Source organism: Accipiter gentilis, chromosome 33 (genome assembly GCF_929443795.1).
Source record: "Accipiter gentilis chromosome 33, bAccGen1.1, whole genome shotgun sequence".
Taxonomy (NCBI): domain Eukaryota; kingdom Metazoa; phylum Chordata; class Aves; order Accipitriformes; family Accipitridae; genus Astur; species Astur gentilis.
In genome coordinates this window covers 2,135,933-2,163,889 of record NC_064912.1, presented here as the reverse complement: position 1 = coordinate 2,163,889, position 27,957 = coordinate 2,135,933, and the positions used below count along the sequence as shown (strand labels likewise).

Here is a 27,957-nt window from a genome sequence, read left to right as displayed (position 1 = left end):
CCACCCATGTCAAAATCGGTAATGATATTCCAAATTAGTAAAATGTTGACATTTCCAATTGATCTTTTGTCCAAATTTAGAGTAAGTGATGTGACATGACCACAAGTTCCTTATTACTCTCCCACCCTTTCCAGTGCCAAGGTTGATCCTTCCAAGATTTTACCCAGGGACTTCCCTATCTCTAAACATCGTGAGTCAAGTTAGCAATACCTCTGATGTAGCAGGCAGGGTAGGGGTAACTTTATTAAAGAAATAAATGGCAATACAGCAAAAGAGGAATACAGCGGAACGATAACAATCAAATACTTAAGTTCTTACAGCAGTTCTTGATTGACTTGCAAAAATATATATAAAATCAACAGACGTAAATAATGCTTTCTTTGATATAGAACATGCAATCTTTTCTTGCCAGGAACTTGAGATTCCCAATGCTTTTAACACTTTGTAATTGCCAGAATACCATTTTCCTTGCACACCCACAGGGAATCCCTTAAATTTAGTATTTTTGGCATTTGTTAGTTCTTGAATTTGGTCTTTAACATGGCTACCGTGTCTGACAATGATGTCAACTTACTTTCATATCGAACTGTCACATCAATAGCTATCGCCTGATCTCCCTTTACGAATACTAGATCAGGCTTATATATTTCATTTTGTTCATCTTTTAATATAGGCTCCTGGAACGCAATCCAGTCCTTTTTGGCTTCAGTTATCGATATTTCACCTAACTGATTGTCTTTTGATGCCAGCATCTTGTAGTGTGGGGCAATACCCAATGATATAAGCACACATCTCATTTTCCACTTTACATTGTCAACAGGATTTTATTTGCAATTCCTGTCTCCCTCTTGCCAGGAATTCCCTGGTGGGATACACATTAGCACTTAATTGCAGTGCAGCGAGGAGTTTTCTGTGAGGGATACCCCCATATCATTCAATCCAGTTATTAATTTTATCTTTCTCAAAGTTGGTAATACCTCAGCCCTGGGACTGCAACTTGGTCCAATTTATGAATTTCTGGGTTTGCCAGTCACATGGTTTAGGAAAAATAATTTGGGGGGCTGATAGCTCCCATTCTGAAGCTGGTTCCTCTTCACCTGCTTCCTTAGATATTACCCTAATAGCACTTGGGTCCACAATAGATGGTATTTTATTCTTGTCACCTCCAGCTGTTACCCATAGTTTTTCAAATTCTTTTTCAATCCCCTCTTGTTTTACTATTGATCTTATTACTTCATCTGAGGACTGCGCAATCCTATGCAGTCTTTGAGCTTTATACTGGGGATCAAATCTGAGAGTCTTGTGATGCCTAAACCTCCATCACGCTAGAAACAGAGTTTCAAACTGACTCCTAAAATGTCAGGAGACCCAGCCTCGTCCTCCCTGTGCTCTTTGAGGATTTCAGCTTCTTGTGGCTTGAATCTTACATGTTGGTCATGTCCCGTACTGGTAACATTCGCGTTTCTTGTGCTTCCCTTGGTTTGCTCTGGTTAAGAATCTCTTCCATTGCACTGGATTTTATTTTTTTTTTCAAATGTGGCATGTGCTGTTCTCCTCCCACTAGTAAAAGTTTGGGGTGTTTAACTCTTGTCAGTGAGGCACCTGGAACCTGGCACCCCTGGCAGGTCTCCGAATGAGCCAGGAAGAGATGAAGGGCTGGTCCTATGGAGCACTCCCTCCAGCTGGCTCCAGGGATATCACAACCACAGGTTTTTTTCCTCTTGTTCCTTGGTAGTATAGCTCTCCTGCCCCACAAGACACTGCTGCACACATCTGTTTGGGAAGCATTTTGTGATCTCTCTCTTGTCAATTTTAAGCAGAACTGCCTGGGTTATTCCACCTACAAATTTACTTTACTACCAATTTAAATAATGCAATATAGGGTTCCCCCTACCCCCCCCCCCCTTTTTTTCCTGAATGTTAACATAACAGGAGAAAGGGGGATCTTGTGGCTGATGCTGTGCTGTGCTTTTTAAACCTGACTTTGTGAACTGCAGATACAAGAGAAGCAGAATACTTCTAAAACGCCTTTTCCCCCCCCAAATGACATTGGTATGTTTTAGAAAATAAAACATCCAGTTGCCTTCACAGCAGCCTCTTGTGAGTTGAGACTGGGAGGAGTTCTGGATTCTGGATCCCTGGAAGCACTCATCTCTCAAAATCCTCTTAAGCAAGAACCTTGAAAAACAGACTCCAGTTTTGGGTGCTGAGCTAGTGATGCAGCAAGGCCCTCCCTGCTCCCCAGCAATATCTTGGGAGCTGCTCCCCAGTGAAGTCAGTGAGCTCAGGCGGTGTTCAGGTAACTAGCTGGGTACTTTAAAAAATATCTCCTCCGTAGATTGGGGCTTTCCCCTGTTTCAAATACTCCATATGCAAAACACGCTACCTACCTCAAAGAACTGTTGCCATGTTTAATGTGGGATACGAGACCTCAAGAGCAAGGATGCTATGCTGTAGGTACAAAGTGTTGTGCCATTGTTTACAATTAAATATGGCCACATGTGAAACCTTTATTCTTAGTAATTTCTACAGGTTTGCCCCTTACAATTAAATATGGCCACATGTGAAACCTTTATTCTTAGTAATTTCTACAGGTTTGCCCCATCCTGCTGTTTACTGGCTTCTGTCCCAGTAGGATGGGGAAAGGCAAACATGGAGCATGTCACCAGTGGGCACGCGCTTAAGGTGGATGTCAGACTAGACTTGGGGTAAAGCTGGAATGCAGCACCCGAGTCATTTGGGCTAAGCATCTTGCCACCTTTCAGCTTTGAAAAGGGCTTTTTTAACTGTTGTGGACAGAAGAGCTTAGCCTTGTGGAGGGACCGAGGGGGGGCTCTAGCCCAGGAAGGTGCAAAAAGCAGGAGTGCTGGCTGCTTTACCAGTTCCATGTGCCATGGGTTAAGCTGGAAACTGGCACTCTAACGCACTCTCAGCAGGGAGGCACTGAGAGCTGTCTTGGCTGTTTCTCAGCTTCCTGTACTTGCTGTTGGGGGACGAGTGATCCTGGTTGTCGTTATGTGAGGAAATTCTGAGACACTGCAGTCACTTTGGCTGCGTACATGGGTGTGCTGCGGAGTTTGATGCTGCCTCATTTGCTTCAGTCTTATGGTTGGCCAGTTTGGTTGTATCAATCTCCTTTCAGCAACAGGGAAAAACCCCCAACTTTTAATAAGAATTTCTAATCCCAATTTGGTTTATCCATCAAAAAATTTTGAAAATGCTAGAATCCAGTCATCTTAAATATGCAATGCTTACTGCAACTCAGAATTGCTGGTAGGAAGGGGTGAGCCCAGCTGTCCACTCAACTCAGGTGTGAAGCTGCTATGTATTGATGCAGTAGCTAAGCCCAGCTGTACTAGAGTCAGAGGAATCCCTTATTTCAAAATGCATTTTACTAGCTCACACTTCTTTAATACCTGTAATGTTTATCCTGTGAGCCAAATAATGCAAGAAACAGAGCTATTAGACTCTTAAGGACTAAAGTTGACGAGCATTTGTCAAAGATTCCTGCATGCTATTAGCTTTAATATTCTTCCAACATGTTTGTGATGATTCTTATACCTGATTATATCTCTCTTGGAAGGCTAAATTGGAATCATGTGACATGCACTAGCTTTTAATGACATCAACATCTACTTCCAAGCTATTAGTTATGTATATAAGTTAAATGGGCATTAATTTTTTTTAGCAAGCACTTACTTTCTCTCCCTTGCAGCTGTCTTCATTTTTTACATATTGAAGTCCTAATTTTTCTCAGCCAAAAGACCCCAAACATTCTTTAAAAGCACACTAGCAAAATGCAGAGTGCTTTGTAATGTGTTACTTGACAACAAATGTACTTATTTACAGTATTTGTAGGTTCTGGTAAGAGCTGTACATTTCTGTATGTTGGAAATAAAAAAGAATCTCTAAAGAACATGTCTAATTGTTTCATGCAACTGTTCAAATTGTGGTAAACTGAAAATTTAATCACATGTGCTGTCTTTACCCACAGAAATGGAGGTAAAGCTTGCTTGTATTCAGTTATTCCTACTTTTTAACTAAAATATTCTTTCATTTTCTCCTGTAGAACCAGCATTTTTTTGTTTTCGTACCACAGAGAAGGCTGGTACAACACATCATCCTGTAATGTAATTGGTTATTTAAAATAAAGGAGGCCCCCTGGCTTCAAATGGCCAGTTGAGATTAACTGGAAAAGGATTGCATCTTTATTCTACAACTGCATATTAAGAATTTGAGTTTCAGGCAGTTATCACTAAAAGACTTTATTCAAGTTTCAAATAGCCTTCTGTAAATAGTAGAAAAATAGAATCTTCTCTTTACAGATTGATTTGATGCCAACAGTGGCACAAAAAATTACATATCCTTGGAGAGGTAAAACCAGAGTGCATAAAAATGTTAATATTCAGGCTCAGACAGGCTTTAAAAACCCCCTTTACAGCATTAGATTAGCACATTAGAGGCTAGTTTTCCCTCACATGGAAGCAAGCTCACTTTTTTTTTTAAAATGCATTGTGCAAGGATGTGTTCTAGTAAAAGGTCAGATTTCCAGCTGAGATGTTCAGGATGTTGGGCTGCCTGAAGCTCTTCCTGATGGAGGCCCCAGCTCACTGCTGGTGGCTGTTCCCTCTGACAAGGGAAGGGCAGTTCTAGCAGCAGGGAGCAAGGGCCACCACATGGACTGTCCCGCTGGGCTGATCAGGCTGGGGTAGGGCGAGCCCAGTCCCATGACTCGGTCCTGTTGTGCTGACCATACCAGGCTGCTGCTGTCTCCTCTTCTCCCTTCCCTTCCCCAAGTGGGAGAGCTCCAGGCTGCGGTCCCTCAGTGGCAGCCCACACAGCTGAGCAGAGCACACCAGCTTCTGGGAGATATGAGAGAATGCAAGAATGAAATTTTTGAACTCACAAGGCTCATTATGTTGCTGTACTGTAAGAACCTACCAAAAATGCAGTGCTTATCATGCACGTTTTCAACTACTTCTAAGAATAAGTATTTGGTAAGAAAACACTCTGGCCCTCCAGTCAACACAGGTCAGGTGCAAGAAAGTCCCAACCCTGTGTGTTAGCCTTTGAGCCTACCACTGTGGCCAGGAGGAGGAATGCTGTGGTTTTATTATGTACTGCACCTGTTGCAAGATTTTAAACCAACTTTTTTTTTTTTCTCAGTTTTCTGATAAATGTCTGAGCTTACTAGGGAAGGGCAGACAGGTATAGACTACACCATCTTTAAGCCAAGCCTAGCTTTATGCTAGGGGCAATTTATCTTGCATCTTAAAAAGACTTACTACTGCTCAGGTGAGAAGGGACCTTTCTGAAGTGCCTACAGCTTACATTTCTCACCTGTTTCCCTCAAGTATTGGAGGGAACCACCCACTTCCTCTCCTGCTAGAGCAAAGGAATTCCCTTATCCACCTGTGTGTGTGGAAGCTGGCCCCATGGCTTATGCCCTGCATCCTCTCATGGCAACTAATTATACAGTCCTGTTTGCTCCAGCCGGGGCAGCAGAGGAAGGCAGGGAAGCTAGCCATGTTCTTAGCAGGGCTAGGCCAGAAGCAAGGCAGTTTCTTGGACTGAGGGATCTTGCTGCTGCTCTCGGGTTAGTCAGCGGTTTTATACTCTAGTCTGAATAGCCTCGGTAACGGTCAGTGCTGAGTGGCAGTACAAGGGGCAGAGTGAAATACCTCATCTCTTCTCATCTGGGACTCTACAGGAGTTCCTGGCTTTGGTCCTGAGTATCTTCTGTCTCACAGGCAGCAGATGTGGAGGTGTGACTGGCTTCCCCATTCATCTCCCTCAGGGGGTGGTAGAGATAGTTGCCACTCTCATGGCGCCTCTCTGACCTGGCCTTGAGAAAAAGGCCTACGTTTCCCATGGTGCTAATTACCAGAAGCAGAGCCAAGACAGAGGTCGTGAAGATCCAGGTTTTTCTGTCAGACAGAAGCAAAATCCATATAAGCAACATCTCTTGACCTGCTTTCACATGCTCCCAGTGTCCAAATTATTTCTCAAAGTTTGTACTCCCTTCTCTGACATCACAAGCTTGCGGTGAGAACGTGCTCTGTGAAAGCTTTTGAAAGGCCTGCTCCGGCAGCCAGAGCACATGGCTGTTTTTAGCTTTCCACTCAGTTAACAAGTGACCAGCTGGGCCTGCAGAGCAACTGTAGCTTTGCCAACACCACAGAAGCCATGCTCTGGTGTCAGAACTGCCCTTGTCCGTTTGTTGCCTATGCAGTGCGTCAGTGGGAGAGGAAAGGTGGCTCTCGTTTAACTGTGAGCTGCAGAGCACCAGGCTCAGAGCATCAACTGTCATTGGTGGGGGCTTCAGCTCAGCACTTGTCTTAAGGTGCTAAACGCTTAATCGTGCCTTCCCTATCCTCATCTTTCCTGTTGTGAGAGCTGTAGGTGATACAACGAAGTCAGAACACAGATGCTTTGGGCAATGAAGCAGCAGGTCTCTAAGCTTCACTGACACACGGCCCTGCCACCCAGGAGGTGGTGTGAACTACTCCATCTCACAGCAAGCAATTGATGGCATGGACTCAGTGTGTACATATACATGTATATGACAAGTATTACACACTTACTCTGACAGAGAGAATTTTTCTTTGCTCCTTCCCTTATTCTGGGAAGCCAAACACCGCCCAGCTGGAAAACAAAAAATAGCAGGAAGAAAGGTAGTATTGGGGGACGGTGTAAAATTCCACTAAAAAAGAGCGAGCTTAAGTAAGATGACAGCCAGCCAGAGCTGGTAACTAAGCAAACACAACATTATGCACTAAAGCTGCTCTTCTAACTTTTTTTTAAGACACAACCACTGTAACCAGAGATACCTTTGTTTAACTGGTCCTGTACTGCCAATTCATAGGTGACATTGCAGCTGCCTGTCTCCCGGTCGCAGGGACACATGTGTTCACATGCACATCGTTTCTGGCAGTTTGGCCCATACCAGCCCATGGGACACTCTAGGGAATTGATTACAAAGAAGTCAGTCATTGTCAAAGCTCCACCTGCTTTGAAACCATCCAGCCTATGACTGCAGCTCCCCGCTGCCCCCCAGCTCAACCGTGCCTGCTTCCCCAGCTGCACCAGCTCAGTGCCAGGAAGGATGGGCACACTCAGAGCTTTAGGAAAGGCTTAAACCTCACCTACATCTCACTAAGGTATTTGTGTTGCTTCTGTCACCACAGCAGTCTCTGGCCTTGTTGCTTCCAATGTATTTTTCTTCCTGCCACATCTGAGCTACGGTCCTGTGGCTTGGGCTCATGAGCAAAGGTGGAGCAGGGGCAGCAGTGGCCAATTCCTAAAGGCAAGCAGTCAGGTCCCCAGCTTTCCTGCAGCCTGACAAAGCTGTTCTGCCTGCCCACCCTGCTTCCTCCAGCCTGAAAGCACCCAACTGTGAGTTAACTGCTATTATTTTGTTTACTTCACAGAAAAGATTTTGTAAAATAGGGATCAGGCTGCCTGGGTGTTCCTAGGCTGAGAACAAACCACGCACACCAGTTTACACCCACACTGTAATTAACTTGTCCTGTCACCAGAGCATGCTGTTCAGTCAGGTACACGGGGGGGGGGCCTTGAGCACTTCAGAAAAGCTGGAGCAGTTACACAATCAAGAACATCCCTAGCTCTGTTAGCACTAGCATGTGCACAGCCTGAGTTCGAAGGTCGTAAGCCAGAATGGCCCTTTGGAGCATTTCACACTCACTGACCTGAAGCCTGGGCTGCAGGCAGGGCCACGTGTGACACCCCCAAGTGAAGGATCTTTAAGTACTCATGTTCTACACTCACGAGCTTGGGAAAGCAGCCCAGTTCTTTGGGGCAGAGACTAAACAGGCATCCACAATTTTCTAATAATGAAGAAAACCCTTTCCTCTCTGCTCCTTTTCTTTTTAGCCAGTTTGGCTAGGACAGGCAAGCCCTTAATTGCTGGGAGCTGGCAGGTTACGCTCCAGCTGTGAAGTTCAGGCCTGAGCCTGCCCGGCAGACTTCGTGCTTGTTTTGCCCACAAGAGGTGGCCCAGATGTGACACAAAATCCTCTCCCCAGGCCATTAGTCAGAGCAGCCCTTACCTTGCTCACAGCTGGTGCCATAGTATCCAGCCGGGCAGGAACAGGCTCCATACACAGGGTCACACGAGCCACCATTCTGGCACTGGCATTTCTGTGTGCAAGCGTCCCCATAGAAACCACTAGCACAAGCTGCAGGAGACAAGCAGAGATCTCGTCAGGGCCCTCACTACAAAGGCAAGCAATCCCACCCCATGCTTATACCCCTGGAGTATTCACTGGCATAGGGAGTTGACAGCTGCTCAGAGAACAGAAGCAGAACAAGGAGCGAGGGCTTAAAGTGCTTCGCACCAAGCCAATCTTAAGATGCCCAGGCTCTGATTAACCTCACACTGACAAAAAGGAAAGCACACCATGTAGCCTTTCCCTTCACTGCTCCCTCTTGGGGAGCCACCCACCACTGCAGGCTGCCAGCCATTAGGAAGTGGTTCACATTACCCTCTTGCTGGCTATGAAGAAGTGGAGCGGAGTGGAGGTCAGCATTACCTTCACTGCAGTTGGTGCCAATCCAGCCAGCATCACACCGGCATCCAGCTGTGCAAAGAAACACGAACAAGCATTAAGAGTAGAGAACGACTTAGAAATAGCAGGAACTCAAAATTAGGAGCTTCTGCTTCTTGGGGTGCTCTCTTAACTCTCCTTGCCAGGGAACCCACAGAAGAGGAATCATGAACTCACACACAGGTGAGGTTTAAATGTGCACCCCCTACAGCTGCCAAACACAGCAGAACCTCCTGCTGATGGAACTTCGAGGGATTAACTCTGGGTGAACTATTAGCAACAGCTGCATCCACTGAGCTCTGCCCAGTCACTTCACTGGTGCAAACCTGACTGTGAGTTGAATCAGGGAGGTAGCACAGAAACAGGGCAACAGGATTGAGCAGGCACAGAGGAGCAGAAGTTGCGTGGTGTACGTTATGGCAGTCCCTAGATGCAAAATGGAAGTTTATGGAAGAGTAGCAACTGCATACTTGTAAAAATCATGAAGCAGGAGAGTCAAGTAAAGAAGGAACATTAAGGGAAGGGGGAAGAACTCAGCTGCTCTGTCACACAGCATGATACACTGCCCTTCCCATCAGCAGATTTACAAACAAACCGGGAGCACAGCCCCATGGGCCAGAAAGAGAAACTGAGACATAGAGTTTGAAGTCAACTCCTATTTACAGGTCCAGTTTCCAGATCTGAGTCCCAGCCTGGCCCTGCTTCTGTCTCCTAAAGGCAACATGTTCTGACCATCTCTGCTGCTGCTTCAGATGCTGGAGGGAAAGAGGCGAGCAGTTCCATACACCCAGAAGGTAAGACAAGGGCCAAGGCAGACAGCACCTGCTTGGCTTCCAGAGTCAGGGCATGGACTGGCCAGACAATCAGCACCGGCAGCCCTAAAAGGCTGGGCTCCTGGGCCTGGGGAGCCTCGCCAAAGGGTGCTGCTCTCTGCAGCGAAGGAAGCAGCCACTTCTGGTGCCAGTTCATGTGAGCTGCACTCCTCCACACCAGAGTGGGAATGCACTTTGTGAACCAGCCAGGACTGCACACAGCGATGCGCTGAGGTGCCTTGCAGGCAGGTAAGTGATATTGCCCATGTATACACTGCCCAGGTCTGTGCTTCCCCTAGAGCTACCCATGGGCACCCACTGGCATCTCCATGTTAGAAGCCTCTGCACACCCCAGTGACTTACAGTCAGTGCAGATGCCATGGAGGCTGCAGTTGGAAGGGCCACAGTCCAAGATGTCACAGGCTGGACCTCTCCAGAAGTCCTCAGTGCAGTGGCACTCCCCTTCCACGCAGTTCCCGTGACCGCTGCAGTCTGCAGGTTCGCAGGCAGGCTCGTGGATACACATTATGGTCGAGATGCTCCGAGGGCAACGCCACATGTTGTCAAAGGAGCTGGGGACAGAATACGGGTCCCATAAGGCGTGCAAGCACTGTGCTGCTCCCAGCCCTATGTGAAACCAGTTGATCTAATGCACAAATTTTCATCCTCATTCACACTGGCAAACAAGAGCATTAATAATGGGAAAATATAAACATAAAGCTAGATTTGAGTCAATGTTTTAACTAAGTGTTAACTCCTAATGGATAGGAGTCATTTCAAACATGGAATTACAGAAAGCAACATGCAAAGTCTACCTTGAAGCAGTCCCAGCTTCCCTTAACTTGGGCGTTCAACATGCCTTTTCTTGAATGTTATTTGCTTTGACATAAGTGATGTCATTGCAGTTACAGAAATGCCTGCCTTTCAGCTGTCAGACTGCAAACTGAATTTTAAATCCTTTCACGTTTACAGTCAGAAATTACTAAAAAGCTAAATTTAAAGTAAAATATTCTTTAGGTTCCTTCACGTAAGGCAGGGCAGGTTCTCTAAGTCAGTGTTTCTCTTTCATAATAAAAAGCTATTGACAGATCTCTGCTAATGCCTGTGAATGTGCAGGTCTGACTCTTCAAGTCTAACAGCTGTTTCCTTATCTGATTCCCACATCAGGCCACTCAGGGATGTCGAACAGCTTTGCTGCATGTCTGAAAACAGCTAAACTTTAATCCTGGATGACTAAATGGAAAAAACATGTAGTCACTAAATCGCTTTAAATTTTAGTCACTCTCTCTCAAAATTTGTCACTTGCCTTTGCATTGTGATCTCCCAGCAATGCAGACTGACTCCCTTGCAGAGCAGAAGGGTAGGACTGAGCTCTGCAAGCTAACAGGAGCTGTGTGGTTACTTGTGCAGCCCTGGACATGGGCTGCCAGCACCTACCAGTGCTCAGACGGATAGCTTGCAAGGGTCCCATTTAAGACCAGCGTTGCAGACCCTCCACCATCCAGGTTGATAGCATTGACAATTCCCTGATGCTTCAGAAATTCAGCCATTTCCCAGAGGTTGACTCTGCAAAAGCAAAGTTGTTCATTGCTCATTCATGCTATTTGACTTCAAAGAAACTGCTATGCTAGAAGCTTGGTCCCTCACCTCAGTGGAAGGGGGGAAGCTCTCCCACTCCAGGTATGCTCACTTGCTGCCTGGAGGCTGCCTTAGCCTTTTCTGGCTCTGCCAGAACGACACCAAACAGTGGTGTGTTCAACCAGCCTCTTGAGCTCTGCCAGTCTCTGCCTTAAAATAAATTACAGGCAGCCACAGAGTCCCTCCAGTTCCAGCAACAGAATTTAAAGACTGATCTTGCACCTGCCCCAAGACCTTACCACAACCCTAGCCTTACCCTCTGGATTCTGTCTGTCCATCCACATGAACCAAGACCAGCTGCCCCTGACTGTCATGTCCAACTGCGGTCCTGGCTGATATCACATTGATGAACTTGTCAAAGGTTCCTGTGCAGGAGAGGGAATAATTCACACACCATCTGGGTAACAGAACTGGCTGTTTAGACACATCTGTCTGCAAAACAGCTCCCAGCAAGGAGCTCAGCTAAATTGAAACACAATGAGAACAGAGCTCAGGTTCCTCTTGTTCATCCAAGCCCATCTAGGAATAATATTTCCAGAAGCACTCATGTCAAGGTTTTTGTCTGGCACAGGCACAAAGAAGGGGATTCAGAAGCCCTCAGTTTAAAACTCCTGTAAGAGGCATCTGCTTTGAGTTTCTCTGGACAAGTATTAACACCAATCATGCCACCACTATTTACAGTCCTCAGTGAATTCTGTTTAACAACCTTAAACAGGTGAGTGCAGCCTCATCTTGCAGGCAGCCTATTTCTTGTACTGCGCTTGCCGCAGACTTGGGGTAAAGTAGCACAGAAGAAATTTGGGCCTCTTGAGTAGCAAACTGCAACTAGACAATATAGTTTCCACTGCTACGCCCTCCTTCCAACAGCCCCATCAGACGGATAATCTATACCCAGGCTGAAGCTAGGCTTTACAATATTTACCTGTGGTTTGAATTTCACCACACTCAGCCATTTGACTCTGACTGATGTACACTTCTCCATCTCTTAGGAGCCAAACTACCCCACTCACAAGCTGCACAAAAGGGTTTGCTTGATCCAAGACATCTTCCTCAGACAGGTAACTAGGAAAGAGAGAGCAGGAGGGGTTACCCACAGTCACAGCAGTCTCATGTAAAAGCCTCTTCTGCTGCCAGCAAGCTCCAGAAGCAGGGAGAAGGGGAGAAGGTGGCTGAATGAAAGCTAGCTACATCTAAAACTAGAGGCCAAGCAGTGTGAAACATCACTTTAGCAGCCACAGTGGACCCTGTTCTCCGCTATTCTGCACAAAACACTGTTAATGATGGTCCCAGGCCACTGTGCATGAAACAACTGCCAGCAATGTGGCCAGTGGACCTGAGCCAGGATAATAAGGGTAAAGCCATTGCCAAATACTCAGGAGCTGTGGCAGCAGCTGTAACATCTTGCTGTCTGTCAGCTTTCATTCTGCAAAACAGTGACACCAAACAGCTTTTGAGAGGGTTTTCAGCAACAGTATCCAGTCTGCCTACAGCTGCACTGAGGGGAAGAGGCTGCTGGATGCTACTTACTCCCCTCCGTCTGGGAAAGAGCTTCCTCTACTCTTCCAGACAGCAAAACTTCTCACTGAACAGTCAGACAGCAAAAGGACTGTTCAGCAACCATTTCCATGATCAGGCATCGTGTGTCACTGCAGAATGCTTCCCAAGGGATATTCTTCTCTCAAGAATTAGGGTGCTGAGTAACATCTGCCTCATCAGAACCTGATGCTAGGTGATGTTTGCAACTGACAGGAGAAGACAGCAGCAAAGGTTGGGGCTGAAGAGCTGTGCTTTTGCTGTAAGTTCTGCCAGTGGTTTTTGGTTTAAAACTGATTGCTCTATGTGCTCCAGACATGAGTTGTGGAAGCTGGATGCTCAACTTCTAGCTTTTCAGTATCCATGACTGCAGCTGAACAAAGCTTCATGCTTTGTAGGAAAGTGTAATTGAAAATACCCGAATGGAAAACATGCAAAAAGAAATCCCTGTACCCATGGGAAAGGAACACAAAGACAAAATGAACACAGCTGAAAATGGATCAAATTGCACAACAGCTTGAGCATGGACTAATCAACAGTCAGCTTTTAAAGCCTGCAATTATCCACCCTCAGTCCAGGTGGTAGAGGCAGCATCTTTGCTAGGTGGTGGGTAACAATGTGCCCCAGTGCACCCTCCTGCTGCTTGTGATTTAGTGTGAAGGGGCCAAATGTGAATTACTTTCCCCACTGCCTTGATAGCCCAAGTTATTTACACCAAAACTATTTCTAGTGTCATGTTTTGGAAGCTGCAAAGACACCAAGCAGCCAGCACACAGTGCTGACTACATTTAACATGGGAGATCTTGCTGGAGCAGGAGAGAAGCAGGACAAAGCTGAGATTAAGGATTCAACGGTAACCTTGCAGCTGCTGTTGGTCCCCTCGGCAGAAGCCCCCTCATTAAAGGGGACATGTCACCAACTCCGCCAGCCCCTCTGCCATGTAAATTAGGGCTGTGGTTCTCTCAAGGCTGTCAGGGAATGACTGCACACTATAGCCCGGGCTTGGTACAGTCAGTTTGGCTTTGCTGAGGTCTGAGGGCACATGGGAGTGGGCTAACAGAAGGGTGGAGAATACAGCCAACAGATTCAGCAGCTTCCAGACTGTTTCTCAGTCTTCTGAGGTGACCAGAAGGACCTCTGGGAACCCTTCTAGGACCTTCAGGGTGCCTGCTGCTGTTGGGGAAGGGTAGCTACTGGGGGCCTTTACTTCCAGCAAGTACTAACAGTTCTGTCAGCTATTCCTCATCAAAGGGTGCTTTGAGCTTTTGTCTCCAGCTGATTAGGGAGTGTCACACCAGGCTGAGACCACAGCTCCCAAGAGTCAAGAGATGTTGCAGCTCATGTGGTGGGGAGCTGGAATTTCTGTAGAGGGCAGTGCCTGTGGTCAGCTCTGGTGACACACTACAGGGCACAGTCTCCATCACCAACTTCTGCAACTATCTCTAGTACAGCTGACACCTCAATGCAGCCTGAGCTGTGGAGGGAGAAGGCAGTGCTCCAGCTCTCAGGCTGCAGGGAAACCTGTGCCTCTCGCTGAAGCTGATGGTGGGAAATGGTGTCCTAGTGCATGCTGGCTGAGGAGCTACGCTGCTGGGACACGGAGCTACAGGAGGAGGTCTGCACACTGCACAGCAGCAGGGATGATGAGAAAGAGATGGACAGATCTTTCCCAATAGCCTGCAGAAACAAAACCCTGAACCCCCCAACACCCAGAAGAAGAACCCAGGACCTGCTTGCTGGGGTGGCAATTCCTGTGATGATGAAAACTGGAAGACTGTGAACTCTGGCACCAGGAGGGAGCTCTTCCTCCACCCAGGTTCAGTGCCCTGGCACCAGGCAAGGGGCTGGGAGCTCTGTGAAATAAAGTGTCTGTGTTGGCTGAACCTGAACCCTGCAGCAGCACCAGAGGAGGTGGGTGAGTGATAGGTGGAAGCTCCCTGCTGCGGGGCAGAGAGGCCCCCATTTGCTAGCCTGTCTAGCGAGGTTTGCTGGGGGCTCAGATCTGGGATGTTGTGGGGAGACTGCTGAGACTTCTCCAGCCCCCAGACTGCTATCCCCTGCCGCTCTTCCACGAGGGCACCAACAGCACTGCCAGGGGAAACTACGAGTGTATCAAGAACAACTGCATAGCTCTGGGGGTGATAGCCAAGGGTGGCCGGGTGGTCTTCTCCTCAGTCCTGCTGGTGAGGAGGAAGGGTTTGAGAAGCAGTAGATGGATTCTGTGGGTCACCGTGCAGTAGCACAGCTCATGTTGACAACAGAAATTTGCTTTTTACAAAGCTAGAACCCTCTCTGAGGACTGACTGGCAGAGATGGCGTCCACATGACCAAGTGAGGCAAAAGTAACTTCTGTAGAGGCAATCTGGTGGGGAAAGCTTTAAACCAGGAAAGAAAAAGGAGGGAAATAATCACCCACAGTCAAGTGAGGAAGCAGTAGACCAGGCTGGCAAGTGAAGGTTACAGGGTCACATGGACAAGAGAACATGAAACAACAAAGTATTAACAAAAGGTGAGTGCACCATATGCACACAAATAAGGAAGTGGTGAGGGGACTCATGGGGAAGCTTTTGCCCTCTTCCTGGAAAATCAGTGGGTGCCTACGGGAAGTTGTACAGTAATGCAAGCAGTATAAGCACAAACAGGAGGAATCAGAGGTCTGTGCAGCTGTAGGGCTACAACCTCGCTGGGATCATGCAGACATGGTGGGACAGTGCATGTGACTAGAATGCTGCAATGGATGGATACAGGCTCTTAGGAAGAGCCTGTACCCAAGGAGGGTGGTGGGAGAAGTGGGAAGCAGCTGCCCTTTATATCAGACAGCAGCAGGAACGCCTGGAGGAGAGGCAGTGGGGTAGCCCTGTATGTTAGGGAATGTATTGATTGTCTAGAGCTTAATGATGGTGATGATAGAGTTGAGTGGTTTGGGGTAAGATTCAGAGGGAAGGCCAACAAGGCAGATACCAGGGTGGGAGTCTGTTGTAGACCACCCAACTGGGATGAAGGGGCAGATGAAATATTCTGTAAGCAGCTGGGAGAAGTCCCACAATCGCTAGCCCTTGTTCTCATGGGGGACTTCAACTTACCAAATGTCTGCTGGAAATACAATACAGCAGAGAGGAAACGGTCCAGGAGGTTCCTGGACTGCGTGGAAGATAAATTCCTGACACAGCTGGTGAGGGAGCCAGCCAGGGAAGGCACCCCACTGGACCTCTTGTTTGTGAACAGAGAAGGACTTGTGGGTGATGTGATGGTTAGAGGCTGTCTTGGGCACAGCGATCATGAAATTTTAAGTTTTCAATTCTTGGAGAAGTAAGGAGGGGGTCTTGGACTTCTGGAGGACAGACTTTGGCCTGTTTAGGATTGGTTGAGAGAGTCCTGAAGGGCAAAGGAGTCCAGGAAGCCTGGACGTTCTTCAAGAAGAAAATCTTAAAGGCGCAGGAGCAGGCAGTCCCCATGTGCCAGAAGACGAGCCGGCAGGGAAGAAGACCAGCCTGGCTGAACAGAGAGCTTTGGCTGGAACTTGCGGAAAAAAGGAGAGTTTATGACCTTTGGAAGAAGAGGCAGGCAACCCAGGAGGACTACAAAAATGTCATGAGGTTATGCAGGGAGAGAATTAGAAGGGCCAAAGCCCACCTACAACTTAATCTAGCTACTGCCATAAAAGACAGTAAAAAACATTTCTATAAATACATTAGCAACAAAAGGAGGGCTAAGGAGAATTTCCATCCTTTAATGGATGCAGGGGGAAACAGTGACAAAGGATGAGGAAAAGGCTGAGGTATTTCTTTGCCTCAGTCTTTAACAGTAAGACCAGTTTCTCCAAGTACCCAGCACCCTGAGCTGAAAGACAGGGAGCAGAATGAAGACCCTATAATCCAGGGGGAAATGGTTAGCGACCTGCTGCACCACTTAGACACACACAAGTCTATGGGGCTAGATGGGATCCACCCAAGGGTACTGAGGGAGCTGACAGAAGTGCTCACCAAGCCACTTTCCATCATTTATCAGCAGTCCTGGCTAACTGGGGAGGTCCCAGTTGACTGGAAGTTAGCAGATATAACGCCAATCTACAAGAAGGGCTGGAAGGGTCCAGGGAACTACAGGCCTGTCACTCTTAACTCGGTGCTGGGGAAGGTTATGGAGCAGATCATCTCGAGTGCCATCACGTGGCATGTACAGGACAACCAGGCAATCAGGCCCAGTCAGCATGGGTTTGTGGAAGGCAGGTCCTGCTTGACTAACCTGATCTCCTTCTATGACAAGGTGACCCACTTAGTAGATGAGAGAAAGGCTGCAGATGTTGTTTATCTGGACTTTAGTAAAGCTTTTGACACCGTTTCCTACTGCATTCTCCCAGAGAAACTGTCTGTGCATGGCTTAGATGGGTGTACTCTTTGCTGGGTAAAAAACTGGCTGAATTGTGGTGAATGGACTTGAATCCAGTTGGCAGCCAGTTACAAGTGGTGTTCCCCAGGGCTCAGTACTGGGGGCAGTTCTGTTTAATATCTTTATCAATGATCTGGATGAGGGGATCGAATGCACCCTCAGTAAGTTTGCAGACAACACCAAGCTGGGCAGGAGTGTTATCTGCTGGAGGGTAGGAAGGCTCTACAGAGGGATCTGGACAGGCTGGATCGATGGGCCAAGGCCAACTGTATGAGGTTCAACAAGGATCAGTGCTGGGTCCTGCACTTCGGTCACAACAACCCCATGCAGTGCTACAGGCTTGGGGAAGAGTGGCTGGAAAGCTGCCTGGTGGAAAAGGACCTGGGGCTGTTGGTGACAGCCGGCTGAATATGAGCCAGCAGTGTGTCCAGGTGGCCAAGAAGGCCAGTGGCATCCTGGCTTGTATCAGAAATAGCGTGGCCAGCAGGAGCAGGGAAGTGATGGTCTGTCCCCCTGTACTTGGCACTGGTGAGGCTGCACTTCAAATACCATGTTCAGTGTTGGGCCCCTCACTACAAGAAAGACACTGGGGTGTTGGAGTGTGTCCAAAGGAGGGCAACGAAGCTGGTGGAGGGTCCAGAGCACAAGTCTTACGAGGAGCGGCTGAGGGAACTGGGGTTGTTTAGTCTGGAGAAAAGGAGGCTGAGGGGAGACCTCATCGCTCCCTACAACTACCTGAAAGGAGTTGTAGCGAGGTGGGGGTCTGTTGAGGATTTCTTGGCTGGGCGAGGGCATGTGAGCAATCCAGCCGTTAGGTGGGAACGAAGCATAAGTTTACAAAGTGCTGGAGCAGACAAGGAGGCTATGTCCTTGTACGCTGGGAAAAAGGAAGATAAGAAGAGCCTGACAAACAACTCCTGGATGCCGAAGAATGAGATAACTGCTGGACACCTCGTGAAGAAGCCTGCACAGCCAATAGAGGATAAGATAGTGTCGCGTGAACCGGGGTATTGTACCAATTAGAGTATTGTATAAGGCATGTGCACAAGCGCATAAGGTATATAACTGTGCTAAAAGTTGTAGTAAATGGACTTCACTTGATCACATCGGTCTGTGTGTGATTTCCCCTGTGGATCCTCCGCAACAGGGGTCAGTCTCTTTTCCCAGGTAACAAGCAATAGGACAAGAGGAAATGGCCTCAAAGTTGTGCCGGGGGGGGGTTTAGATTGGATATTAGGAAAAATTTCTTCACCGAAAGGGTTGTCAATCATTGGAACAGGCTGCCCAGGGAAATAGTTGAGTCACCATCCCTGGAGGGATTTAAAAGACCTGTAGGTGTGGTGCTTAGGGATGTGCTTTAGTGGTGGTTGGCAGTGCTAGGTTAACGGTTGGACTTGATGATCTTAAAGGTCTTTTCCAACTTAAATGATTCTATGATTCCGCCTAGGCACTGACCACAAGCTAACTGAGGGCTTATGGAACAGGATTAGAGCTCTGGCAGATCAGTGTGGGTGACATCATGGTGGATCTCTGCCACAGACTGCCTGGTTGAGAAATAGTAGCTAAGACTTTCAGAAAACTGGAAAAAGCCTCATGTTCACAGGCCCTGGCACTTATGGGGGACTTTAACTCTCCCAGTACCTGCTGAGGGGGTGTCCTGGTTTTGGCTGGCATAGAGTTCATTTTCTTCTTAGTAGCTGGTACAGCATGCTTTGGATTTAGTGTGACAATAATGTTGATAACACACTGATGTTTTAGTTGCCGCTAAGTAGCGCTTATCCTAAGTTAAGCATTTTTCAGTGTCCCATGCTCTGCCAGCAAGCAAGTGCACAAGAAGTTGGGAGGGAGCATGGCCAGGACAACTGATCCAAACTAGCCAAAGGGATATTCCACACCACAGAACGTCATGCTCAGTATATAAACTGGGGGGAGTTGGCTGGGGCGGGGGTGGACTGCTGCTTGGGCATCAGTCAGCAGGTGGTTAGCAATTCTATTGTGCATCTGTTGTCTTTTCTTGCATTTTATCTCTTTTTTTTGTTTGTTTTATATTCCTTTTGATTATAATTATTATATTTTATTATTGCCATTATATTTTATTTTACTTTAGTTATTACACCATTCTCATCTCAACGCACGAGTTTTACTACTTTTTTTTGATTCTCTTCCCCATCCCACTGGGAGGGGGGAGGAGTGAGTGAGTGAGCAGTTGCATTGGAGCTTAGTTGCTGACTGGCCTTAAACCACGATAGTCCATTTTGGTGCCCAATGTGGGGCTTGAAGGGTTGAGATAACAACCAATCTGACCAGAGCATGTTAAAACAAATTTGTTATAAGCATTCATTATATTCGTTTAATAGTCGCTAGTCACAATGTTGATTTATTGGCTCTTAAGAGTTGTCACGCTCATTCTGAGTTATGTTATGTATCACCTTACCTGTGCTGCTGCTTATCATCCGTGGGAGGTGGATTAAGGTTTTCACTCTGTTGTACTATGTAACACTGATTTATGGTACGATAAAATTATCCGTCATGGGACTAATCTGGTATTTGTACTCAGCATTGCTGTTATCCCTGTACTTCGGGAGCCATCTATCGGAAACTATTAATAATTACACCCTTTACCTTTTCTCCACGGAGAGCCAACCTATGGGGTAGACACCTTCCTTCACCTTCCTCTTCTCCTCCAGGCTAATTACAACAATGTTTGAGAATTTTTAATATCCTTCGAACATTAAAACTGACGTGGTCCTATTGCTAGGAACTAGCATGTTCCTGAATGTGGTTCAAGCCTTGTTTAAGGTTAAACAACTATTTAAGAGTATCTCCCAGATACCAGAGTGGCTGGGTGTGTGGAATACCATGGGCAAATGCCTAGGGCAGTGGGCACCTCCAGTGTTTTGGAACTTCACCTTTGAACAAGGGCAGAATCCTGAAAAACTAGTAGAACATTTGGAAAAATTATGCTGTCACGCCGACAATTCCAGGGAGACACAAATCGCTGCAATGTGCTGGGGCCTGGCCTGTGCCTACCGAGCCCTGTTCAACGCTATTCAGTACCCTTAAGGGGAAGAGAAGGTCTCTGGATCTGAAAACAAAATGACAGGCACTGTGGTTACTCCAACCCCTGTGACAGGCTCTGTAGCTGAAGCAGAGAACCAACCCGTGCCAGTGTCAGTAACCCACGCAGAGAAGAAGAAATACTCCAAAAAAAACCCCAGCTTGCTTAGCAAAGGATGAAAGTGAACCAGGATCATCACAAGAACAGGAGGAAGAGGCAGAGATAACCACCCAATCCCTATCCCTGAGTGAGCTGCAAAAAGGCTTCAGCTGTCATCCAGGCAAGCACATTATCACCTAGCTGCTCCAATGCTGGGATAATGGAGCCAGTAGCTTGGAATTAGAGGGTAGGGAAGCCAAGCAGCTGGGATCCCTTTCTAGGGAAGGGAGCATTGACAAAGTGACTGGGAAAAAGACACAAGCCCTCAGCCTCCAGAGGTGACTTCTGTCAGGTGTGAGGGAAAGGTATCCCTTCAAGGCAGATGTTGTATGTCATCCAAGGAAGTGGACTACCATAGAGAAAAATATCTAGTACCTGAGGGAATTAGCTGTGCAGGAGATGGTTTATAATGATCCGGACAATGCGCAGTTACCCACAGATCCAGACAAAGTCCAATGCACACAACCCATGTGGTGGAAGTTTACACGGAGCGCACCATCCTCGTATGCCAAGTTGTTGGCAGTAATGGACTGGAAAGATGAAGAGGGACGAACGCTGGATGAATTGGCCAGCTGACTCCGGCAATATGAAGAAAGTCTCTTTTCCTCCCTTGTCTCAGCTGTGGAGAAACTGCCAGACATACTAATCGAGAAACTGTCCTGAGAGTTACAGTGATCTGAGGGCAAGTTCTGCCTCCCACATGTACAGACCAGTATCTCAGCTATTAGGAATAAGTGTCCCTCTGCTCAAGAGAGACGACATAAAGGTACACACCACGGGGTACCCTGTGGTCTCACCCATGTGAACACGGAGAGGATATGATGAAGTGGGATGGAAAACTACCTTGGCCGTAGATGCATGGGTATGTGAATTGCAAGGCAAAACAATCACAAATGAGGGTTCTTCCAGGAAAATTCCTGCTCCAGTCTCTGGTGGGCAGTGTGAGCAGTGTGCCAGACAGAGTGGAGAGGCTGATCTTACTCCTGATCCTATGAGAAGGAATTCTATTCCATTTTTACAAGTGAGTGGAGTATCCTATGACTAGGACTAGAGGGGCCCTGCCTCCAGCCAGGTGGAGGAGAGGGACAACTAGGTTTACTGGACTGTGTGGATTTGATGGCCTGGCACATCAGACCCACAGGAGTACAAGGCTCTAGCAGACACTGGTGCACCATGCACCCTAAAGCCATCAAGCTACAAAGCGGTAGAACCCATTTGTATTTCTGGGGTGACAGGGGGATCCCAACAGCTAACTGTATTGGAGGCTGAAATAAGCCTAACTGGGAATGTGTGGCAAAGCCACCCCATTGTGACTGGCCCAGAGGCCCCCTGCATCCTTGGCATAGACTACCTCAGGAGAGGGTATTTCAAGGACCCAGAAGGGTACCAGTGGGCCTTTGGTATAGCTGCCTTGGAGGAAATTAAACAGGTTGTCCACCTTGCCCAGTCTCTCAAAGGACCCTTATGTTGTGGGGTTGCTGAGGGCTGAAGAACAACAGGTGCCAATTGCTACCATAATGGTGCACTGGTGGCAATATCGCACCAACCAAGACTCCCTGATTCCCATACATACGCTGATTTGTCAACTGGAGAGCCAAAGAGCAATCAGCAGGACTTGCTTGTCTTTTAACAGCCCCATATGGCCAGTGTGAAAGTCTAATGGAGACTAACAGTAGGCTATTGTGGCCTGAATGAAGTCATGCCACTCCTGTATGCTGCTGTGCCAGACGTACTAGAACATCAACATGAAATAGAGTCAAAAGCAGACAAGTGGTATGCCACAATTGATATCGCTAATGTGTTTTTCTCAATCCCTCTTGCAGCAGTTTTGGCCACAGTTTGCTTTCACCTGGAGGGGCGTCCAGTACCCTTGGAATCAACTGCCCCAGGGGTGGAAACACAGCCCCGCCATTTGCCAGGGACTGATCCAGACTGCACTGGAAAAGGGTGAAACTCTGGAACACCTGCAATACATTGATGACATCATTGTATAGGGCAACACAGCAGGAAAAGTTTTTGAGAAAGGGAATAAAATAGCCCAAACTCTCCTGAGAGCTGGTTTTGCCATAAAACAAACTAAGGTTAAGGGACCTGCACAGGAGAGCCAGTTTTTAGGATTTAGGAATAAAATGGCAAGATGGATGTTGTCACATCCCAATGAATGTGATCAGCAAAGTAGCAGCTATGTCTCCACTGACTAGTAAAAAGGAAACACAAGCTTTCTTAGGCATTGTGGGCTTTTGGAGGATGCATATTCCAAATTACAGTCTGATTGTACGCCCTCTCTATCAAGTGACTTGCAAGAAGGATTTTAAATGGAGCCCTGAGCAATGGCAAGCCTTTGAACAAATTAAATGGGAGATTGTTCATGCAGTAGTCCTTGGGCCAGTCTGGGCAGGACAAGATGTTAAAAATGTGCTCTACAGTGCAGCTGGGGAGAATGGCCCTACCTGGAGCCTCTGGCAGAAAGCAGTGGGGGACACTCGAGGCCAACCCCTAGGGTTTTGGAGTCAGGATTATTGAGGATCTAAGGCCCACTATACTCCAACTGAAAAGAAGATACTAGCAGCATATGAAGGAGTCTGAGGTGCCTCGGAGGTGGTTGGTACTGAAACACAGCTCCTCTTAGAACCCTGACTGCCAGTTCTGGGCTGGATGTTCAAAGGGAGTGTCTCCTCTACACATCATGCAACTGATGCTACATGGAGTGAGTGAGTTGCACTGATCACACGCCAGACTCAGACAGGAAACCACAGTTGCCCAGGAACTCTAGAAGTGATCACGGACTGACCAGAAGGCAAAGATTTTGGAATATCACCAGAGGAGGAGGTTGACAGGTGCTGAAGAGGTCCAACTGTATAATAAGCTGCCAGAAAATGAGAAGCAATATGCCCTGTTCACTGATAGGTCCTGTCACATTGTGGGAAAACACTGGAGGTGGAAAGCTGCTGTGTGACAAGTTGCAGAAACTGCTGAGGGAGAAGGTGAATTGAGTCAGTTTGCAGAGGTGAAAGCCATAGTTAGCTTGATATTGCTGAATGAGAAAAATGGCCAATACCTTATCTCTATACTGACTCACGGATGGTGGCAAATGCCCTGTGGGGGTGGTTGCAGCAATGGAAGCAGAGCAACTGGCAGTGCAGAGGTAAAGCCATCTGGGCTGCCGCACTGTGGCAATATATTGCATCCAGGCTAGAGAAGCTAGTGGTAAAAGTATGTCACATAGATGCTCATGTACCCAAGAGTCGGGCCACTGAAGAATGTCAAATCAACAGGTAGACAAGGCTTCTAAGATCAAAGCGGCTCATCTTTGAGATGGATTGGCAACATAAGGGCGACATATTTATGGCTCGGTGGGTCCATGACACCTCAGGCCATCAGAGAAGAGATGCAGCATATAGATGGGCTCATGATCGAGGGGTGGACTTGACCACAGACACTATTGCACAAATTATTCATGAATGTGAAACGTGCTGCAGTTAAGCAAGCCAAGCAGTTAAAGCCTCTGTGGTATGGAGGACAATGGCTGAAATAGAAATATGGGGAGGCCTGGCAGATTGACTGTATCGCATGCTCACAAACCCACCAAGGCAAGCACCACGTACTGACAATGGTGGAAGCAACCACTGTGTCCTGGTTTTTGGCTGGGGTAGAGTTAATTCTTTCTAGTAGCTGGTATAGTGTTATGTTTTGGATTTAGTATGAAAAGAATGTTGATAACACACTGATGTTTTCAGTTGTTGCTAAGTAATGTTTAGTCTAAAGTCAAGGATTTTTCAGCTTCTCATGCCCAGCCAGCAAGAAGGGGCACAAGAAGTTGGGAGGGGACACAGCCAGGGCAGCTGACCCAAACTGGCCAAAGGGGTATTCCATACCATGTGATGTCATGCCCAGTATATAAACTGGGAGGAGTTGAGGGGGGAGCGGGGAGAAGGGGGCAGATTGCTGCTTGGGAACTAACTGGGCATCAGTCGGTGAGTGGTGAGCAATTGCATTGTGCATCACTTGTATGCTCCAATCCTTTTATGATTATTATTGTCATTTTATTATTGTTACTATTATCAGGACATTGTTGTTATTATTTTATTCCCTTCTGTCCTATTAAACTGTTCTTATCTCAATCCACAAGTTTTACTTCTTTTTCCTGATTCTCTCCCCCACCCCACTGGGTGGGGGGGAAGTGAGCGAGGGGCTGCGTGGTGCTTAGTTGCTGGTTGGGGTTAAACCACGACACACCAGCTGGCTGGAAACATATCCCGTGCCTCATGCCACTGCCCGAACACTATCCTGGGCCTTGAAAAGCACGTCTTATGGCAAATGGCACCCCAGAAAAAAATGAGTTGGACAACGGGACTCATTTTCGAAACAACCCCACAGACACCTGGGCCAAAAAGCATGGCATCAAGTGGCTATATCACATCCCCGATCATGCACCAGGCTCTGGGAAAGTCAAACAATACAATGGACTGTTAAAAGACTACATTGAAAGCAATGGGTGGTGGGACCTTCAAACATTGGGACACACATCAGGCAAAAGCCCCACCTGGTTAGTCAACACCAGAGGACCTGCCAATCGGGCTGACCCTGCCCCATCAGAACTTTTACGTACTGTAGAAGGGGATGAACTCCCCACAGTGCACATAGAATATATGTTAGGGAAGACAGTCTGGGTTAGTCCTGCCTCAGGCAAATGCAAACCCATTCATGGGATTGTTTTTGCTCAAGGACTTTGGTGGATGATGCAGAAAGATGGGGAAGTCCGATGTGTCCCTCAAGGGGATTTGATTTTAGGTGAGAACGGCCAATAGATTAAATTGTGTGATGTTGATTGCTATATAATCCTGCCACTGTATGTCATCGTTATTATAACTGTTAAATGCTATATCAATGGTAGTACAACAAGAATCACTTACATTAATGAAGAATGAACTTTGATAAAACTGAGCAAAGCACAGCAGTGATGGAACCAGGACTGACTGCACGCAACAATCCAACATTACACACCATCCTCATGCTGTGCCCATTGTCACCCACCTGCTGCACCACACGAAAGTCTGATCCTGCTCTGCTGACTGAGCAGACTTTGCACCATCCCGCCTGCCCAGAGAGTTTGTTATGACAGATGGAACCCAAAGTCATGGACTGAATGAACTCAACAACCATTTTATAGAGATGGCCCATACACTGCAGAAATGATATCTGTGTGTATGTATTATAAGAGAGGAAAAGTGGTGGTGATTAATTAGAAATGTATTGGAAAGTGTGGGATTTGAGCATGACATAAATGATATAGAATAAGGGGTGGATATTGTCCTGTTTTCAGCTGGCATAGAGTTCATCTTCTTCTTAGTAGCTGGTACGGCATGCTTTGGATTTAGTGTGACAATAATGTTGATAACACACTGATGTTTTAGTTGCCGCTAAGTAGCGCTTATCCTAAGTTAAGCATTTTTCAGTGTCCCATGCTCTGCCAGCAAGCAAGTGCACAAGAAGCTGGGAGGGAGCATGGCCAGGACAACTGATCCAAACTAGCCAAAGGGATATTCCACGCCACAGAACGTCATGCTCAGTATATAAACTGGGGGGAGTTGGCTGGGGCGGGGGTGGATTGCTGCTTGGGCATCAGTCAGTGGGTGGTTAGCGATTCTATTGTGTATCACTTGTCTTTTCTTGGGTTTTATTTTTCTTTCTTTTTTTATATATATTCCTTTTCATTATTATTATTATATTTGTTATTATTATATTTTATTTTACTTTAGTTATTACACCATTCTTATCTCAACCCACAAGTTTTAATTCTTTTTTTTTTTTTGATTCTCCCCCCCATCCCACTGGGAGGGAGGAGGAGTAAGCAAGCAGCTGCATGGTACTTAGTCGCTGGTTGGGCTTAAACCATGACAAAAGGCAACACAGCAAAGCACAGGCAATCCAGGAGATGCCTGGATTTCTACTTAGCAGTAAGTAACTTAACATAAGACAAACTTTTCTACTGTAAAGGGTGGTCAATCACAGGAACAGGTTTACCCAGAGAGGTTGTGGAGTCTCCATTTTTGGAGATGTTCAAAACCCAACTCGACACGGCCCTGAGCAACCTGCTCCAACAACACCTGAGCAGGGTGTTAGACAAGGCATCTCCAGAGGTCCCTTCCAACCCCAGTGTTTCTGTGCTGCAGCCAGAGCAGTTACATAGTCCACCCTGCCTCTCCTCTGTGGGGAAGCAAAGACCTCTCCCCCTTCTACCATAATCAAGGGTACCTGTTGCATGTTGGGAGAGGAGACACAGGAACTTAAGTAGCTAGAGATCATCGGATAACTCACCCAGCTTCTCTTCACGCTAGGACAAAAAGCCAATGGCCAGAGAGATAGCTCAATGGGCTACAGGTAGGACATCCCTAATTTCAGCATTCAAAGCCTGCTTCTACTCTAATTGGGAGAGGCCAAGGAGGCAGTGCCTGGGCAGTGCTTCCTGCCTCGGCGATGCCTACCAGTCTTCAGGGAGGAGAAAGCGCTCTCCAAACAAGCCCCAACTTCTTACCCGAACACCATGGTGCCATCCTTCCGGATGCCAAACTGAGCGTTTTGCAGGCCTCCAGAGTTTTTCACCAGCTTTCCATCACTCACAACGTTCCCAAGACACTCTCCAGTTCCCATATCAAAGTACCCGCCGTTCTGGGCCACGAGACACTTCCCGAGCTTTGCGGTCTCTTCCACGGGGGCTCTGCGTTGAGCCTCGCAGCCTCCCACACCGCCCGGCTCTAGCACAGAGAAGGTCCTCAGGGGGTTCCTCACAAAAGTGAAGTGGCCATAGACCACCTTGCGGTCCTTGCCCTCCGGGGGGACATAAGAAACGAACGTTCTGGTGGTAGCCACTGGGCCGCCCGTCCTGTTGTCGCTGGGCCAAGTTTCGTGTGTTACGTTGCCGTACTTGAGGGGCTGACAGTCTCTGACATACCTGTGGCTGTGCCGCGGGCCGTGCCGGGAGGGGAAATAGGGCTGCAGCAGAGGGTCGCTGGGGGGGCTCCTGCAACGAGAAGATCCGTTTGCCCCAAGGCGACCCTGGCAGAGCCCACCCGTAACCTGGCCTGCTGGGACACGAGCTGCTCGCCTCGGGGAAGGCCTCACCGACGCCCCGGGCCCTGCTTTCCCCCTTCCCCCGAGCAGTCCCCGGTACCGCTGTATCCCACCCCGGCTTAAGGGGGGGCTGTCTCGCTTAGTAGCCGCACCACCAAGCCAACCTCGGGGCACCGGCTCGGCGGCGCCCGGCCAGAGTCCCAGGAGCGAGAGCGGAGCGGCGCTACGGGCCGGGAAGGGACACCCCCCCCCCCCGAGCCCTCTCCCTCTCCCTCTGCCGCCCGCCCCGGGACGGCAGGGCTGGCACCGCCCCGGTACACCCCCGCGGACACTCACCCGCCGCCGCGGGCCGCCTGTAGCCAGCCGAAAGCCGCCAGCGCGGCGGCCACCACCGCCCGCCCCGCCGGCACCGGCGGCCGCCACCGCCCCCCGCCCGCGGCCCCCGCCGCTCTGGAAGCCGCCATCTTGGCGGGCGCTCAGCGGTAGCCCGCCCTCTGCCGCCCGGCGGCGGCGCAGCCCCAGCGCCCGGCGGCCGTTTCCCGCCTTTTCCCGCCGGCCCTCAGTCAGGCAAGGCCGCGCCCGGCCCCCGGTGTGTGCTGTGGGTGCGGTCCGGGCTCAGCCCCGTGCGCCGAGAAGACATTTACGACGAGGAAGATGGAAAGAAATACTTTGGAAGTCTGTTGTTTCGATAATAAGCTGTGGCCTGTCCCCGTACGGTTGACGTCGAGGTGTC

The 27,957-nt window shown here is 48.1% G+C and overlaps 1 protein-coding gene across 1 annotated transcript; it reads right to left on the bottom strand.

The window, feature by feature from the left end:
* Positions 1 to 3,663: 3,663 nt before the first annotated feature.
* On the bottom strand, positions 3,664 to 27,688 carry NAGPA (N-acetylglucosamine-1-phosphodiester alpha-N-acetylglucosaminidase). Its single transcript, XM_049791667.1, has 12 exons — positions 27,561 to 27,688; positions 26,689 to 27,174; positions 11,940 to 12,079; positions 11,274 to 11,382; positions 10,817 to 10,945; positions 9,743 to 9,951; positions 8,553 to 8,600; positions 8,070 to 8,198; positions 6,831 to 6,962; positions 6,585 to 6,645; positions 5,682 to 5,927; positions 3,664 to 4,862 (listed from the first exon to the last, which is right to left on the bottom strand). Exons 1-11 carry the CDS (start codon positions 27,686 to 27,688, stop codon positions 5,705 to 5,707), a joined length of 1,794 nt encoding a protein of 597 aa, XP_049647624.1. The 3' UTR covers positions 3,664 to 4,862; positions 5,682 to 5,704.
* Between the last annotated feature and the right edge of the window lie 269 nt (positions 27,689 to 27,957).

What these genes read in the sequence shown, in the direction of transcription:
- NAGPA (XM_049791667.1), bottom strand. Translation starts at nt 27,688, where the DNA reads ATGGCGGCTTCCAGAGCGGCGGGGGCCGCGGGCGGGGGGCGGTGGCGG. An exon ending in CAGGCGGCCCGCGGCGGCGG is followed by an intron (nt 27,175 to 27,560) that starts GTGAGTGTCCGC and finishes TTCTCGTTGCAG; the next exon opens with GAGCCCCCCCAGCGACCCTC. An exon ending in TGGTGAAATTCAAACCACAG is followed by an intron (nt 11,383 to 11,939) that starts GTAAATATTGTA and finishes TCTCCTGCACAG; the next exon opens with GAACCTTTGACAAGTTCATC.